Below are 17169 nucleotides of genomic sequence, written 5' to 3'. Positions count from 1 at the left end.
TGGAAAGATGGAAAATCCCTTAGCAAAACATATGCAGAGCTCATGGGCATATCATGCACACATTAATCATGGCAAAAATGACAAATAACTAAATGGAGCAGCAGATCTGACAATTATCTCAAGTAGCACTCTTCTACCAGCATTTCGGGCATCAAGATGAACTCAAATGAAAATGATGCAATGGAATGAAATGATGTGCTCTCTGAGGCGAACAATTTGATATGCTATATGCCCAAAACGAAGCTACAGATGCAAAGTTATAACACGATGAACAGGGCAATATGAACTAGGGTTTCGGGAGAGAGTCAACCCGAGTTTGAATCTAGATCTGAGATCTGCACGGTTCCCGATGCGGCTCGCCGGAGTACTGTTCACCGGCGGGGAGGAAGCTCGCCGGAGCACGGCGGGGAGGCGGGGGCCGGTGTGGGCGCGGTCGGCGACGAGGCTGGGGAGGCGCGGCGGCGGCGGTGCGGCTCCGGTGGCGGAGCTCCGCGTGGGCGGCGGTGCGGCTCCGGGTGGCGGAGCTCACCGAACGGGAGGCCGGCGCAACGGCGCGGCGATCCGGCGTCGAAGGAGACTGCCGTCTCGGGCGGGGAAGGGCAGGCGCGGGCGGCGCGGAGGGCAACGGGCCCGGGGGCCGGACGCGGGCTCTCTGGGCCACGGCGGGTGGCGGCGGCGAGGCGACACGTGGCGCGCAGCTAGTGGACCGGGGCGGCGGCGCGAAGTGTCGCCTCGCCGCCGCCACTCGCCGCGGCCCGGGGAGCCCGCGTCCGGCCCACGGGCCCGTTGCCCTCCACGCCGCCCGCGCCTGCCCTTCCCCGCCCGAGTCGGCAGTCTCCTTCGACGCTGGATCGCCGCGCCGCCGCGCCGGCCTCCCGTCCGGTGAGCTCCGCCACCCGGAGCCGCACCGCCGCCCTTGCGGAGCTCCGCCACCGGAGCAGCACCGCCGCCGCCGCGCCTCCCCAGCCTCGTCGCCGGCCGCGCCCACACCGGCCCCCGCCTCCCCGTCGTGCTCCGGCGAGCTTCCTCCCCGCCGGTGAACAATACTCCGGCGATCTGCATCGGGAACCGTGCAGATCTCAGATCTAGATTCAAACTCGGGTTGACTTTCTCCCGAAACCCTAGTTCATGTTGCCCTGTTCATTGTGCTATAACTTTGCATCCGTAGCTCCGTTTTGGGCATATAGCATATCAAATTGTTCCTCTCAGAGAGCACATCATTTCATTCCATTGCATCATTTTCATTTGAGTTCATCTTGATGCCCGAAATGCTGGTAGAAGAGTGCTACTTGAGATAATTGTCAGATCTGCTGCTCCATTTAGTTATTTGTCATTTTTGCCATGATTAATGTGTGCATGATATGCCCATGAGCTCTGCATATGTTTTGCTAAGGGATTTTCCATCTTTCTAGAGGTGCAACCCATGTATTTTTGTGATGTGTGTGGTGACTAGCACAAGCTTGCAAAGTGAGGCACATGGAAATTCTGATTTCAGGGACTTAGCATTTCCACTAAGTCCTTGACCTGTTTATCTCATATGGCCATATGTTCATGTTGTTTCCTAGTGATCCGTGCCTCTTTTAAGGATGATCAGTAAGGATGTTTTGTTAATCTTATAGTGCTCTATCCATCCATGTCTTTGTTTGCAATTATGGAGCAACCTAGCTTGAGTCAATCGAGCTCTACTTTTGCTACTTCGTGAATCTGGGCAGATTGTCTACTTGTTAGCGATTTTGCCAAGGATGTTGTAGTTGATCCATGCATGCTATCCTATTGTTCTTGCCATGTCTAGCTTGTATTTTGTGTATTCTTGATGGATGTATGCTTATTTTGCCATGACTTGCCCCGTAGTGAGTGCATCGAGCTCGTAAACATGCCTACTTGATATATGTTTCAGCATGCTCCAGTTTTCACAAAGTCTGTGATCTGTTTATATTTTTGCCATGTTCACATGCTTGCAATTGTATTTTCTGATCCCTTTTGGCTCAAGGTCACTAAGGGACTTTTGTTAAGCTCTTTGAGTAGCTCCATGCCATGCTTTACTTTGCCATGTTCAGGTCCTATAGCATATAGTTTTGTTGCTCCGAAGTGTGCTACCTGATCTGAAATTCCAGACAAGTGTTAATTTCACTAAGTCTGAAATCTGTTTGCCATATGCATTTTTGCCATGCTTGTTTGAACCTGTTAATGGATGAATTGGCCGTAGCTCAGTGCTAGACTTTTGTTAAGCATCATGAATGCATTCCTGCCATGTATTTTGTTGTCATGTTTGGGTGTTGTAGCTTGTTCATCTCATTGCATTTATATGGCTACTTGCTGTAAATCGCAGAATGTGATCATATTTGAATTGCTTGCCATTTCCACAACCGTAACTCCGATTCCGGCGTTCTTTATATCGTTTTCAAGCGATTTCATCTCATCTTTCCAGTGGCACACTTGGATTCCCAAGTTGAGTCCAGGTTCATGCATCCCTTGTCAAATCTTGCATATGCATCCCGCATCGCATCCCGCATAGCATACCATCCTTGCATCATATTGTTTGATCCTTGCACGTGCTTGATTGTGTCCTTGTTGCTTGTTTGTCTTGTTTGGGTAGATCTGGGAGACGAGTTCGCTAACGAGGAGCCCGTTGAGTTTGCTTTCGAGGATCCAGTCAACTCTAACCACTTTGCAGGCAAGATGATCATACCCTCGAAATCACTACTATCTTTGCTTTGCTAGATGCTCGCTCTTTTGCTATGCCAATGCTACGATGCCTACCACTTGTTTTAAAGCCTCCCAAATTGCCATGTCAAACCTCTAACCCACCATGTCCTAGCAAACCGTTGATTGGCTATGTTACCGCTTTGCTCAGCCCCTCTTATAGCGTTGCTAGTTGCAGGTGAAGATTGGAGACCGTTCCTTGTTGGAACATTTATTTACTTGTTGGGATATCATTATATTATATTGTTATCTTAATGCATCTATATACTTGGTAAAGGGTGGAAGGCTCGGCCTCTCGCCTAGTGTTTTGTTCCACTCTTGCCGCCCTAGTTTCCGTCATATCGGTGTTATGTTCCCGGATTTTGCGTTCCTTACGCGGTTGGGTTATAATGGGAACCCCTTGATAGTTCTCCTTGATTAAAGCTTTTCCAGCAATGCCCAACCTTGGTTTTACCATTTGCCACCTAGCCTCTTTTTCCCTTGGGTTTCCGGAGCCCGAGGGTCATCTTATTTTAAACCCCCCCCGGGCCAGTGCTCCTCTGAGTGTTGGTCCACCTGTCAGCTGCCGGTGGCCACCAAGGGCAACTCTGGGCTGGCCTACCCGTACCTAGGACAATCTGAGTGTGCCCTGAGAAAGAGATATGTGCAGCTCCTATCGGGATTTGTTGGCACATTCGGGCGGTGTTGCTGGATTTGTTTTAACCTGTCGAAGTGTCTTGAAGAACCGAGGTACCGAGTCTGATCGGAACGTCTCGGGAGGAGGTCTATTCCTTCGTTGACCGTGAGAGCTTGTCATGGGCTAAGTTGGGACTCCCCTGCGGGGATTTGAACTTTCGAAAGCCGTGCCCGCGGTTATGGGCAGATGGGAATTTGTTAATGTCCGGTTGTAGATAACTTGAACCTTAAATTAATTAAAATGAATCAACTGAGTGTGTTACCGTGATGGCCTCTTCTCGGCGGAGTCCGGGACGTGGACACGGTGTTGGAGTAATGCTTGCGCAGGTTGCTCTCTAGTTTTCTCGCTCGCGCTTTGCCTCCTCTTCTCGCTCTCTCTTGCGAACAGGTTAGCCACCATATATGCTAGTCGCTTGCTGCAGCTCCACCATATTTTACCTTGCCTTACCTATAAGCTTAAATAGTCTTGATCGCGAGGGTGCGAGATTGCTGAGTCCCTGTGGCTCACAGATTACTATTACACCAGATGCAGGGCCTGATGTTTCCGCTCCAGGTGGCGCGCTTGAGCTCAAGTGGGAATTCGACGAGGACTCTCAACGATACTATGTTTCCTTTCCTGATGATCAGTAGTGGTGCCCAGTTGGGGGTGATCGGGACCGTGTCGCATGTTGGGTTATCTTTTATTTTGGCGCCGTAGTCGGGCCATGAGTGCTTGAATGATGTAATGTTATTTATGTACTTGATTGACATGGCGAGTGTAAGCCAACTATGTTATCTCCCCTTTTATTATCTATATATTACATGGGATGTTGTGATGATTGCCTAACTTGCGACATTGCTTTCAATGCAGTTATGCCTCTAAGTCGTGCCTCGACACGTGGGAGATATAGCCGCATCGAGGGCGTTACATCATGGCACCCAAGCCCAAAGTGATAAGCATTAAGCATGGCAAAGTCATAGCAACATCAATCTCATAACATAGTGGATACTAGGGATCAAGCCCTAACAAAACTAACTAGATTACATGATGAATCTCATCCAACTCCTCACCGACCAGCGAACCTACGAAGGAATTACTCACTCCCGGTGGGGAGCATCATGGAATTGGCAATGAAGAAGGGTTGGTGATGACGAAGAACGAAGACCCCCTCTCTCTGGAGCCCCCAAACGGACTCCGGATCTGGCCTCCCGATGAAGAACAAGAGGTGACGATGGCTCCGTCTCATGGATCACGATAATTCTTTCTCCCTGATTTTTTGGAAAAATAGGATTTTACAGCATCGGTTTCAGGGTCTATGGGGCCACCAGGTGGGCACAACCCACCTGGGCGCGCCTCGCGCCCAGGTGGGTTGTGCCCATCCAGGTGCCCCCTCCAGTGGATCTTGGCTCCAGAAATTCTCTTTATTGATATAAAAAATCCTTGCAAAGTTTCGTTCCATTCTGAGAACTTTTATTTCTGCACGAAAACAACACCATGGTAGTTCTGCTGAAAACAGTGTCGGTCTGGGGTTAGTTTCATTCAAATCATGCTAATTAGAGTCCAAAACAAGAGGAAAAGCATTAGGAAAAGTAGATACGTTGGAGACGTATTAGCATTGCATAAACCAAAAGGCATATGTCTATAAGCATAAGTTCCAAAAGGGCAAGTAAAAATGGTCTTTTCTTGATCACGTTGAGAAACAAGTATTTGTGAAAAAACCAGAATATCCATCAAGGAAGCAAAAAATGTGTGTGCTTAGATAATATTTATAGCATTTGATCAATAAATGGTAGAGGGTAATGATCTTTTCTAGTTGCTTTGTTTAATTTTCTAAAATCAATTACCATCCTATAGCCAGTAACAATTCTTTATGGAATAAGTTCATTCTTATCATTAGGAACAACAGTAATACCTCCCTTCTTAGGGACACAATGAACATGACTTACCCATCTACTATCAGCTATAGGATACATTATACCTGCTTCCGGAAGTTCCAATATTTCCGTTCTTACCACTTCTTTCATTTTCGGATTTAACCGACGTTGGTGATCAACAACAGGTTTAGCTTCAAGTTCCATATTAATCTTGTGCTAACATAGAGTGGGACTAATGCCCTTAAGATCATCAAGATTATATCCAATAGCAGCTCGCTGCTTCCTTAGAACTTTCAATAATCTTTCTTCTTCATGTTCTGAAAGGTTAGCACTAATAATAATAGGATATATCTTCTTTTTGTCAAGATAAGCATACTTCAAAAGTGTCTGGAAATTGTTTTAATTCAAACACAAGATCACCGAGGACCTCCTAGAGTTTCAATAGGCAAATTGTGTTTAAGCAGAGGACGTTGTTCAAAGAAAATCTTATCTATTTCATTTCTTTCATGCATATGCATATCATTTTCATGGTCTAGCAAATATTGTTCTAAAGGATCAGTAGGAGGCATAGCAATAGAAGCAAGACCAATAATTTCATCCTTACTAGGTAATTTTTTATGAGGTTTTCTACTAAACTTGGAAAAATTAAATTCATGAGACTCATCACCAAAGCTAACACCGACAGTTTGTTTCTCACAATCTATTTTAGCATTAACGGTGTTCAAGAAAGGCCTACCAAAGATAACGGGACAAAAGTCATCTTGTGGGGAACCAAGAACAAGAAAATTAGTAGGGTATTTTATTGTCCCACACAAGACTTCAACATCCCTAACAATCCCAAGTGTTGTGATGGTGTCTCTATTAGCAAGTTTAATAGTAACATCTATATATGTCTTCTATTTCAGCAAGTGTTATATCATTCATAATTTCTTGATATAAGGTAAAAGGAATAGCACTCACGCTAGCACCTATGTCACATAAACCATGATAACAGTGATCTCCTATTTTAACTGAGACAACAGGCATGCCAACAACATGTATGTGTTTATCTTTTTCATCGGGTTTGGCAATTCTAGCATCTTCATCACAGAAGTAAATAACATGCCCAGCTATATCTTCAACCAGGAGATCCTTAACCATAGCAACACTAGGCTCTACGTTGATTTGTTTAGCTGGTTTAGGTGTTCTAATATAACTTTTATTGACCACAGTTGAAACTTTAGCATGTTCCTGTATCCTAATAGGAAAAGGTGTTTTTTCAATATAAACAGTAGGAACAACTATATCAACATTATAGATTATAGTTTCCTCTTTGGCTATTACTGGTTCTTTAATTTCTTGTTTAATATGTGGGTGATATTTGAACCACTTCTCTTTAGGGAGATCAACATGAGTAGCAAAGGATTCACAAAAGGAGGCTACTATCTCAGAGTCAAGTCCATATTTAGTGCTAAACTTTTGAAAAGCATCGATATTCATAAAAGATTTAACACAATCAAACTTAAGCTTAATACCTGACTCTTTACCTTCGTCGAGTTCCCAATCTTCAGAGTTGCACTTAATTCTTTCCAAAAGATCCCACCGGAATTCAATAATTTTCTTCATAAAGGAACCAGTACAAGAAGTACCAAGCATGGATCGATCATCATGAAAAAGCCGAGCATAAAAATTCTGAATGATAATTTCCTTCGAGAGCTCATAATTAGGGCATGAATATAACATTGACTTAAGCCTCCCCCAAGCTAGAGCGATACTTTTTCCTTCACGAGGCCAAAATTTATATATATAATTCCGACCACGATGAACTAGATGCATAGGATTTTTTTTTGCTGAAACTCCAATTTCAATCGATTCCAATTCCAAGATCCAATATTATCGCATAGCCTATACCATGCCAATGATTTTCCCTTCAAAGATAAAAGGAAAAACTTCTTCTTAACTTCATCTCTAGGTAAACCTGCAAGTTTAAACAATCCACAAATTTCTTCCACATATATCAAGTGCATATCGGGATGTTCTGTTCCATCTCCTGCATAAGGATTAGCTACCAGTTGTTCTATCATACCCGAAGGAATTTTATATTCAATATTTTTAGTAGGTGCAGTAGGTTGAGGGGTGATTAATTGTGGTTCCGGTCGAGGTGAAGATACACCGAACAAACCCCTCAAAGGATTGTTTTCCATAGTAACAAGTAACAATAAATTTTAGCACGTAGTAATAATTTTTCCTTACCAATTTCCACTAACCAAGAGCGCTTCACTCCCCGGCAACGGCACCAGAAAAGAGCCTTGATGACCCACAAGTATAGGGGATCAATCGTAGTCCTTTCGATAAGTAAGAGTCTCAAACCCAACAAGGAGCAGAAGGAAATGACAAATGGTTTTCAGCAAGGTATTCTCTGCAAGCACTGAAATTATAAGTAAAGAGTAGTTTGATAGCAAGATAATTTGTAACGAGCAAGTAACGATAATAGTAACAAAAGTGCAGAAATGTAGCCCAATCCTTTTGAGGCAAAAGACATGCCAAAACGGTCTCTTATGATAAGCAAAGTGTTCTTGAGGGTACACGGGAATTTCATCTAGTCACTTTCATCATGTTGGTTTGATTTGTGTTCACTACTTTGATAATTTGATATGTGGGTGGATCAGTGCTTAGGTGTCGTTCTTACTTAAACAAACCTCCTACTTATGATTAACCCCCTCGCAAGCATCCGCAACTATGAGAAAAGTATTAAGAATAAAATCTAACCATAGCATTAAACTTTTGGATCCAATCGGTTCCTTACGGAATAGCGCATAAACTAGGGTTTAAGCTTCTGTCACTCTCGCAACCCATCATCTAATAACTACTCCACAATGCATTCCCTTAGGCCCAAATATGGTGAAGTGTCATGTAGTCTACGTTCACATGACACCACTAAGGGAATCACAACATACATACCATCAAAATATCAAACATATATCAAGTTCACATGATTACTTGCAACAAGATTTCTCCCATGACCTCAAGAAAAAAAGTAACTACTCACAAATGATAATCATGCTCAAAATATCAGAGGGGTATTAAAAAGCATATTGGATCTGAACATATAATCTTCCACCAAATAAACCATATAGTACTCAACTACAAGATGTAATCAACACTACTAGTCACCCACAAGTACCAACCTATAGTTCCGGTACAAAGATTGAACACAAGAGATGAACTAGGATTTGAGAGGAGATGATGCTATTGAAGATGTTGATGGAGATTGCCCTCCCCAAGATGGGAGAGTTATTGGTGATGATGATGATGATGATTTCCTTCTCCGGGAGGGAAGTTCCCCCGGCGGAATCGCTCCGCCAGAGGGCAAAAGTGCTCTTGCCCAAGTTCCGCCTCGAGACGGCGGCGCTTCATCCCGAAAGTCCTTCCCTTATTTTTTTTCTAGGTCAAAATGACTTATATACCAGAAGATGGGCACCGGAGGTGGGCTGGGCTGAGCATAACCCACCAGTGCGCGCTTGGGGCCCAGGCGCGCCCTGGTGTCTTGTGCTCACCAGGTGGCCCCCCTCCGGTAGTTATTTGCTCCAATATTTCTTATTTATTCCATAAAAATTCCTCGTGAAGTTTCAGCTCATTTGGAGTTGTGCAGAATAGGTAGCTTGACGTAGCTTTTTCAGGTCCAGATTTCCAGCTGCCGGAATTCTCCCTCTTTGTGTGTACCTTACAAATTATGAGAGAAAAAACATTAGAATTACTCCAAAAAGCATTATTATGCATAAAACATTATAAATAACAGTGCGTAAACATGATGCAAAATGGACGTATCATCCATCACCAACTATAAAGCCGATTACATCATCGCCGTGACATCTCCTCTTAAAAAGACTAATTCTCAAATCCATCGATGGACCATAAAAGCCCATTACGTCATCGCCGTGACATCTCCTCTTAAAAAGACTAGTTCTCAAATTCATCATCGACCATAAAGTCGATTACCTTGTCGGGAAAACATCCAGAGCTTCTTTATTTGGTGTCGTCGTGCTGCCGCCGAAGCCAAGACGTCTAAAACCTAAGCTACTAGGCCGTAAAACCTAAAGCTACATGATCCTAAAGACCGTTGGCGGAGAGGAGCCGCTGGAAAACGACACCGGAACATTGGACTCCGCTGGTGGCGGCTAGGGTTTCTAGGCCGGTTGGGGGAGGAAAACTTTTCACATCTATTTGTGTTCCCGTAACCATGATATGAACATTCATGTTTATTCATCAAAGCCACCATTAAGACAGTATTACTTATATTGTCTCTAATACATTGGGAAAATCGACAAACTTCTTTATCTGCAACATGAATTTGATGCACGAGAAGGCATGATACATGGGCATGTAGGATCAACCTGGCTCTAGTCGGTGGCCTGCCATCCAACGTCGTGAGCCAATGCTACCTGGGCATGTAGGACCGACCAGGCTTTCGCCGCAATGGACGAGAGTGTTGTACGCTTCTGTCGCGAGGCCATCGACGAGAAGTCGACTGCTGGGTGACTGCCGGCGGTGATGCCATTTAGAGCAGTCGCCATAAAAGCCCATTATGTCATCCCCGTGACATCTTCTCTTAAAAAGACTAGTTCTCAAATCCATCACCGACCATAAAGCCGATTACCTCGTCGGGAAAGTATCTAGAGCTTCTTTATTTGGCATCGTCGTTGCTACCGCCAAAGCCAAGACGTCTAAAACCTAAGCTACTAGGTCGTAAAACCTAAAGCTACACGATCCTAAAGATTGTTGGCGGAGAGGAGCCGCCGAAAAACGGCACCGGAACGTTGGACTCCGCTGATGGCGGCTAGGGTTTCTAGGCCGGTTGGGGGAGGAAAATATTTCGCATCTATTTGCGTTCCCGTAACCACGATATAAACATTCATGTTTATTCATCAAAACCACCATTCAAACAGTATTACTTGTACTGTCTTTAATACGTTGGAAAAATCGACAAACTTCTTTATCTGCAACACGAATTTGATGCACGAGAAGGCATGCTACGTGAGCATGTAGGATCAACCCGGCTCTAGTCGGTGGCCTGCCATCTGCCGTCGTGAGCCAGTGCTACCTCGACATGTAGGACTAACCATACTTTCGCCGCCATGGACGAGAGTATGTTGTACACTTCTGCCGCAAGGCCACCGGCGAGAAGTCGACTGTTGGGTGGCTGCCGGCGGCGACGTCATTTAGAGCGGCCGCCATGGACAAGGGCGAGCAAGCCTTGAGAGAGTACACGTACTAGTGGGAATGGGCTTGATGCTTTGAGATTGTGATGTCCACGTGTCGTGCATCCGAGCGGATCTAACCAGTTGGAGAGTTAGACCCATTCTCGTAGATTTTTTCCCCCTCGCCTCCTAGCTCAGGAACCACAGCGCCGCCATGTTCTCTCCGCCGGCGCAGCCCAGATTCGACCCTCTGCGCCCCACCTCACCGACGAGCTAACCATCCCTCACACCTCCCTGTTATCTACGACAACGCCGCCCAGGTGCACCCCCCTGCAGCGACCCACCCGATGCCGCCCCGGGTCCAGTTCGCCGGTGCGTCACCCGGGAATTAGGGTGGCCGCAGCCACCATCACCACCCCGTTTCTTGCCTCGCCAGGCTGCCCGGAGGATCAACCGCTTGCCGGCTACTGGAGTAAGAACAGTGGCCGCTCCTTTTCTTCGGTCCTCCAGTTTTTAATTTCTGCAAAGCAAGTTGGTTTCTAATGTGCCCAGTATTCAATGCTAGATATACTCATATCCTATTGAATATGGAATGTTGTTGGCTGTGAAATCGAACTGTTCGTTGTGTATTATAGAACACTAAACCATCAACCAATTTAGGTGTATTTGGATTTTGGATTACACGAACTTAGGGTGTGTTTGGTTCTAAAACCAAGTGGAATGTCATGTAACATCTTGATGTTCGGCAAGAAGAGAACGAGGTCGGATGGAAAGGTTCCTTGGGACAGAATGCCAAAAATTGATAGATACCGGACTTGAGCAAGAACTCCAATCGATCTAGGGAGATGGTGGCGATCTAGGGAGAGGGTCGCGAGCGATCCCGCGGGACATCCTTGGGCTCCGCCTGGGAGGCATCCCCGCCACGGCCACTCCCCGCCTGGGAGGCATCCCAGCCCTGGCCGCTCCTCGCTGGCTCGAGCGGGTGATGCAGGAAGTCAGGTACGGGGAGAAGAGGAGCCGCCCCGGACAACTGCGGCGGAGACGGCGGATGGGACCTCTATCCCGTCGGCTTCGGATGCGGCGTCCCTGGCGCGGAGCTTCTAGAGTTCGGTGAGGAAGGGGCTTGTCCGGATAGGAGGCTGAGGAGGAGGAAAGGGCTGCGAGGGTGGGGAAGGAGCTCGGCGGAGCGGCGGAGGTCGCCGGTGATGGTCGGCAGCTGAACGGGAGTAGGCAGGCGCGCGAAGGATGTGACGGAGAGGCGAGAGGCGAGCGGTTCTGCGTGGTCCGCCCGATTTGGAAAGACCACTCGGAATGGTATAAACAGGGAACATGCCATTCTCTGGAATCGATTGATTCTGGTTCCTTCGACAATCCGAACGCGAGAATGAGTTCTGGGAACGGAACCGACCCGTACCGTCCCACTTCGTGACAGAAACCAAACACACCCTTACATACCCATGTTGGCGGCGGCAATCATACTTCAGTCGTTTTTTCAGATTTCCATCCTCCCAACAAAGATGAGTTAGTTCAGGCATCACTGTTCTTATGCTTCCTACTTATGGAGCTTCCAAATTATACTACTTACTATGTATGCTTCGGTCCACATAGTTTTGCTTCCATAGTTCAACCATTTTCGCAAATTTGGAGTGTAGGTGTTAAAAATTGCATCTCCATGTTCGTGAGAATCTTAGTTAACTTTTCTATGCTTCAATTGAAATGAGTCATATCGGCATAGCACATTTTCATGCTTCCTACTCACGGGTCTTCTAAATTGTACTTCTTTGGTGTCCATAGATTACTTCCATATTCCTACTTTTACAAAAATTTCGAAATTCAGATATGTAAAATGCAGCCAATTTATCTTCTTATTTTGAGGTACCATCCTGCTACCGGTAGATTCTATTTTATTCTAATTGTATATGTTGATAAATCATGATTTCCCCCCTTATTTCAGTGTGTGTAGGCTAACAAAATTACCAATTGAAATTGACAAAATTGGTTTGTTCATCACAAAAAGGATGCACACACAAGTTGCCGCTAGGCATTGCTAATTTCAGTTTCAAAATGTTATGCTTACGCTAGGCATGGGTATGTTAAGATAGCATGAAATTGATGTTTTGTGTATCCATGCTTCTGAATTTATTGAGTTTGTTGTTCACTGCAGATAGTTTGCTGCAATAGAATATGCTTCTACTTTTTTCTGTACTTGTTACACTGTAAGACCATATTTTGTATTTAAATACTCTCATCATGCTTCCTACATTTCATACGTGTATATATATTGCATATAATGCAAGTTCACACCTTTCAGATTTCTTTGTTTCCATTGGTACAGTCAGGTTGCCAAATTAGTAGTTGCTACAGACCATTTTATTTCTTGCATAAGCTTCTATAGTGTGTTTATTCCATGCTTGGAAAGCTAACTATATATTACTTCTACTGTGTAGGTAGTTTGCTAGTTTGCTTTCATGGTTCCTGCTTCCGTAGTCTGATCCCTAGCGGTTCCCATGCTAGTTTGCTAGTCTGATCCCTAGCGGTTCCCATGCAGCCGAGCAACCTGAAGGTACCGCCTTTCCTCTTTACTCACTGAATCAGCCTCCTTTCCCTGCAGTTCTGTTGGAAACCAAGGTCTCACTGGGTCAAATTACTAGGGTTCTTGCTCTCGATTGCCGCAACCGGAGTTACTTGCTTACTGTTTCTCGGTGAAGTTATTGAAGCATCGGGTTTGTTGCTTCCCCACAGAAGGTGCAGAGGCATCGTAGAGCCAGAGGGAGAGAGACCTGGAGTAGTTTTCTGGTTTTTGGATTGGGCATCAGAGAGTGGCAGCTGTTGGTTGGTTTCTTGGTTCTTGATTTGCTTCTGTGGTGGAGGGAAGGGCTAAGAATACAAGGGAGGGTATTGAGGGCAAGGGTAATGGAGGTCGGGGGGTAGGCGATGATGGAGCCCCAGGGAGTGGAACTCGAGGATGACAGCATCAATTTCTGGGCCTCCCTCGGCGTGAGCACCCATGTCCATGGCGTCGACCAGATGGCGCTCCACAGTGTGCACATTCTTGACCACCAAGGACAATCGCTGCCACCGGCAGTGGTCTCACACCCAGAGTCTGTCTGTAAGGAGTTGTTCCCTGTTGAAGCCGACCCCTGCCTTGAGCCCCGGGTGGGGATGGAATTCGAGTCGGGCGAGGCTGCCAAGACCTTCTATATTGCTTATGCTGGCCGTGTTGGGTTTTCGGTCCGCATCGCTCGGTCCCGTAAGTCCAAGTGTAGTGAGTCCATCATCATGCTAAGGTTTGTTTGCTCAAAGGAAGGGTTCAGCAAGGAGAAGCGTGTTGTTGAAGGGAAGAAGACAAGGAAGAGGCTAGCCTCCATCAGGGAAGGCTGCAATGCCATGCTTGAGGTTCTCCGCAGAGGCGACAACAAGTGGGTTGCCACCAAGCTTGTTAAGGAGCATAACCATGAGGTTGGGATGCCCAGCACAGTGCACTATATAGCCACTGAGAGCGATACTATGGTTGACCCATACATTGACATGGAGTTTGAATCCCTTGAGTCTGCCAAGACATTCTACTACTCGTATGCTATCCGTGCAGGATTTGAAGTTCGCGTGCGCCAGTCTCGGAAATCACAAGATGAGTCACTCAAGATGCTGAAGCTTGTGTGCTCAAGGCACCGCTACCATTCAGGACGGGAGAACAATGGAGACGATACCAAGAGAGATCCCTCCAGAGACGGTTGTAATGCACTGTTTGAGATAATTCGGAAGGACAAAGGTGTCTGGAGGGTCTCCAAACTCATCCTAGAGCACAGTCATGAGCTGAACCCTGCACCAGCAAGCAGCGTTTGTTGTGTCCGCTCACAAGGTGAGGTACTTGTCATTGCAAAGAACTTTGCTGACACACGGAATCTTCTATTGAATGGCCAAGATTCTCAGCCTCATAGAGAGATCCGGTACAATGATCTAGGGCCAGAGGATGCTCAAAGCCTACTTGAATATCTTAAAAAGGTACAGGCTGAGGACCCTGCATTTTTCTATGCTGTGCAGCTTGACAAGCATGAGGACACGGTCAATATCTTCTGGGCTGATGCGAGCGCTAGGATGGCTTATTACCATTTTGGTGACGCTGTTAGGTTTGAGACAGCATACAGGAGCAACAAGGAGCATATACCCATTGTCATATTTTCAGGTGTCAATCATCATGTGCAGCCTGTTATTTTTGGCTGTGCACTACTTGTTGATGAATCTGAAGAATCATTTGTATGGTTATTTGAAAAATGGCTTGAAGCAATGCATGTGAGGCCTCCTGTTTCTTTCGTAACAGAGCTGAACCAAGAGATGGCAGCTGCAGCTGCCAAGGTATTACCTGACACCTGTCATATTTTCTGTGAAAAGCATATATTAGGTACTGTCAAGGAGGAGTTGCATAGTATTTATCCAGGACTAGACCATTTCATAACTGATCTGAGAAAGTGCATTGATGGATGCAGAATAGAAGAATCATTTGAATCATGTTGGGAATCAGTTCTCATAAAACATGGCTTTAGAAATAATGAACATTTACAGTCTCTTTATGATATTCGTGAACGATGGGCCCCTGCATACACAAAGCAATCATTTCATGCCAGAAACCTGCTTGCACAAAGCTGTCAAAATCTTGAAAAGATTATAGATACATACTTCTCGTCCAAGACCCAGTTAGTGGTGGCTGTGCAGCAACTTGAACAAGCTATTTGTAATTTCCATGCGAAAGAAGCCCAGGTGGATTATCTGACAATGTTTCAACCACCAGCACTGAGGACTGCTTCACCAGTGGAGAAACAAGCAGGTTTAGTATTTTCTAGGAAAGTGTTTGATATATTTCAGGAACAATTTGCGGAGTCCTTTGGGTACCATGCAGAGAGGCTCGAGGATAGGATGCTACACAAGTACCGCCTGACAGTAGATGATGGTGACGAGGAGGCACATATCGTCTCTTTCAGTCCAGATCAAAGTACAGTGTGCTGTAGTTGTTGCTTATTCGAGAGCTGTGGAATCTTGTGCAGGCATGCTCTTCGAGTTTTCATCATCGAAGGAGTGCGTTTCCTTCCAAAGGCCTATGTCTTGAAACGCTGGACAAAGCATGCAAAAAGTACTGTCACCCTGGATAACTACATTGAACTAAGGGGATACTGTGAGGACCCTTCGACTTCAAGGTACAATGATCTTTGCTATGATGCAAACAAATGTGCAAAAGAGGGCTCAACATCCACCGAGCGCTATAAAATTGCTAAAGAGGCACTGTGCAAGGCTCTTGATGAAATAATGCCTACAAGGAATATTAGAGAGCAAAATTCACAAAACTGTACAACATCATTAAGAAGTCCAGTCAAGAAACTTGGGACATCTAAAGGTACCTCTGGCAAGAGCATAAAGAGGCCAGCATTCAAAAATTCCCTTGTGGAGAGCAAATGGCAGTAGATGACCAGATATTGTGAATTTGAACATAATGCGATTTCACCTGTTCTGACCTTGTATAGTTGTAGTATCATTCAATCTAGTACTAGTCTCTTATGCTGTGGCTGGCCATGGCTTTTTCCTGTCAGCAAGGGTGCTAATGAATCGTTTGAGACATTACTGTTCAAAAGGAATGTAGGAACATATGCCCTTCGTGGGAATTTTCTATGAATGGCACTGTAGGAAGGGCAATTTTGTTACATGGTAGTACATCCATAATTTTGTACGTACCATTGCGTGACCAACGTAGCATAGCCTTATGTTAGTTGGGATTTACTTTTTATACCGAAAGACTGTTAAGTTGCGGTTAGCATGTGTAGAAGTGACAGTTGTGCTACGAAAGCTAACTGCAGTCGAGTACTTATGCAGTTAAGCACCTGTACTGCTTTTTTCTTTTGCGAATAAGCACCTGTACTGTTTAGGATAGGCATTTGTATGTTTTGAGTTCTGTGCTTCTCTTTGATCGTTCGTATGAAATGCAGTATGTTATGTATGTTGCACATTTAGGTATTTGTATCCTCAAAACTTGTTTTCTGTTCTGGATTGTAGCTGTCTGGCTTTCATATTTGTTACTCAAAAAACGTCGTATATTATGATACGGAAGGAGTATAAGATGTTTTGGATATTTCAGTATGGACCATATACGGACTGAAATGAGTGGACAAACACACTAAAACGTGAGAAAAAAAATTAGAACATCTTTTATATTTGTGAACAGAGGGAGTACTTTTCAGCTCAGGGTATTATATTTTAGTTGTACGGTACTGTGTTCCGTTGTTTTATACATGTGTTCATAATAACGAAATACTGTATGTGTGTTTCCCAATGGCTACTCTAGCATCATTTTAATTTGAAGCTTCATAATAGTTGTAGTTTGCGATGACTCTGATTAGATTCTGTGACTAATACTGCAATTATACTCTTCAGCTTCCAGGACCCTAATATGTGCTGAGTTGAGTGGTGCTTGTTGTTTGCCGTCATTTGATATTTCATGAGTTGAGTCTGTCCTTTTTTATACTTAGGAGCCACTTGAATGGTGATTTAGGTCTCGTGGAATCTGTTTTAGCAAGTTCGTTCTTAAATTCCAATCCCAACAGCTCCCATCTCTCTTGGACATCTGGGTCCTTCCGCTTCCAGGAGCACACATAACACACCACTCATGGGAAAAGTTTGGCCGAATAATGGTATCCAGGCTCCACCCCTCTACCGTTAGAGTTCTATTCGAGATCAGCGACAAATGCACATGAAATTTTTATTTTGTTTGATTTTA

General features: G+C 45.1%; 1 protein-coding gene across 3 annotated transcripts; it reads left to right on the top strand.

The window, feature by feature from the left end:
- Window positions 1-10536: 10536 nt before the first annotated feature.
- Window positions 10537-16099, top strand: LOC125509228 (protein FAR1-RELATED SEQUENCE 7-like). Of its 3 annotated transcripts, XM_048674152.1 has the most exons (4): window positions 10537-10881; window positions 12857-12972; window positions 13061-14762; window positions 14894-15192. In XM_048674152.1, the coding sequence occupies exons 3-4, from the start codon at window positions 13344-13346 to the stop codon at window positions 14909-14911; spliced, it is 1437 nt and encodes a 478-aa protein (XP_048530109.1). In that variant the 5' UTR covers window positions 10537-10881; window positions 12857-12972; window positions 13061-13343; the 3' UTR covers window positions 14912-15192. The 3 variants fall into 3 exon arrangements, with proteins under 3 accessions (XP_048530109.1, XP_048530107.1, XP_048530108.1); XM_048674150.1 differs by having other exon boundaries at window positions 10538-10881; window positions 13061-16099; XM_048674151.1 differs by lacking the exon at window positions 12857-12972 and having other exon boundaries at window positions 10538-10881; window positions 13021-16099.
- The last annotated feature ends 1070 nt before the right edge of the window (window positions 16100-17169 follow it).

Source organism: Triticum urartu, chromosome 5 (assembly GCF_003073215.2).
Source record: "Triticum urartu cultivar G1812 chromosome 5, Tu2.1, whole genome shotgun sequence".
NCBI lineage: Eukaryota > Viridiplantae > Streptophyta > Magnoliopsida > Poales > Poaceae > Triticum > Triticum urartu.
The sequence above is the reverse complement of the archived record's forward strand: the minus strand, read 5'-3'. Positions and strand labels throughout refer to the sequence as shown.

Excerpts from the sequence above, each read along its gene's own strand:
- LOC125509228 (XM_048674151.1), top strand. The coding sequence starts at position 13,344 with ATGATGGAGCCCCAGGGAGTGGAACTCGAGGATGACAGCATCAATTTC.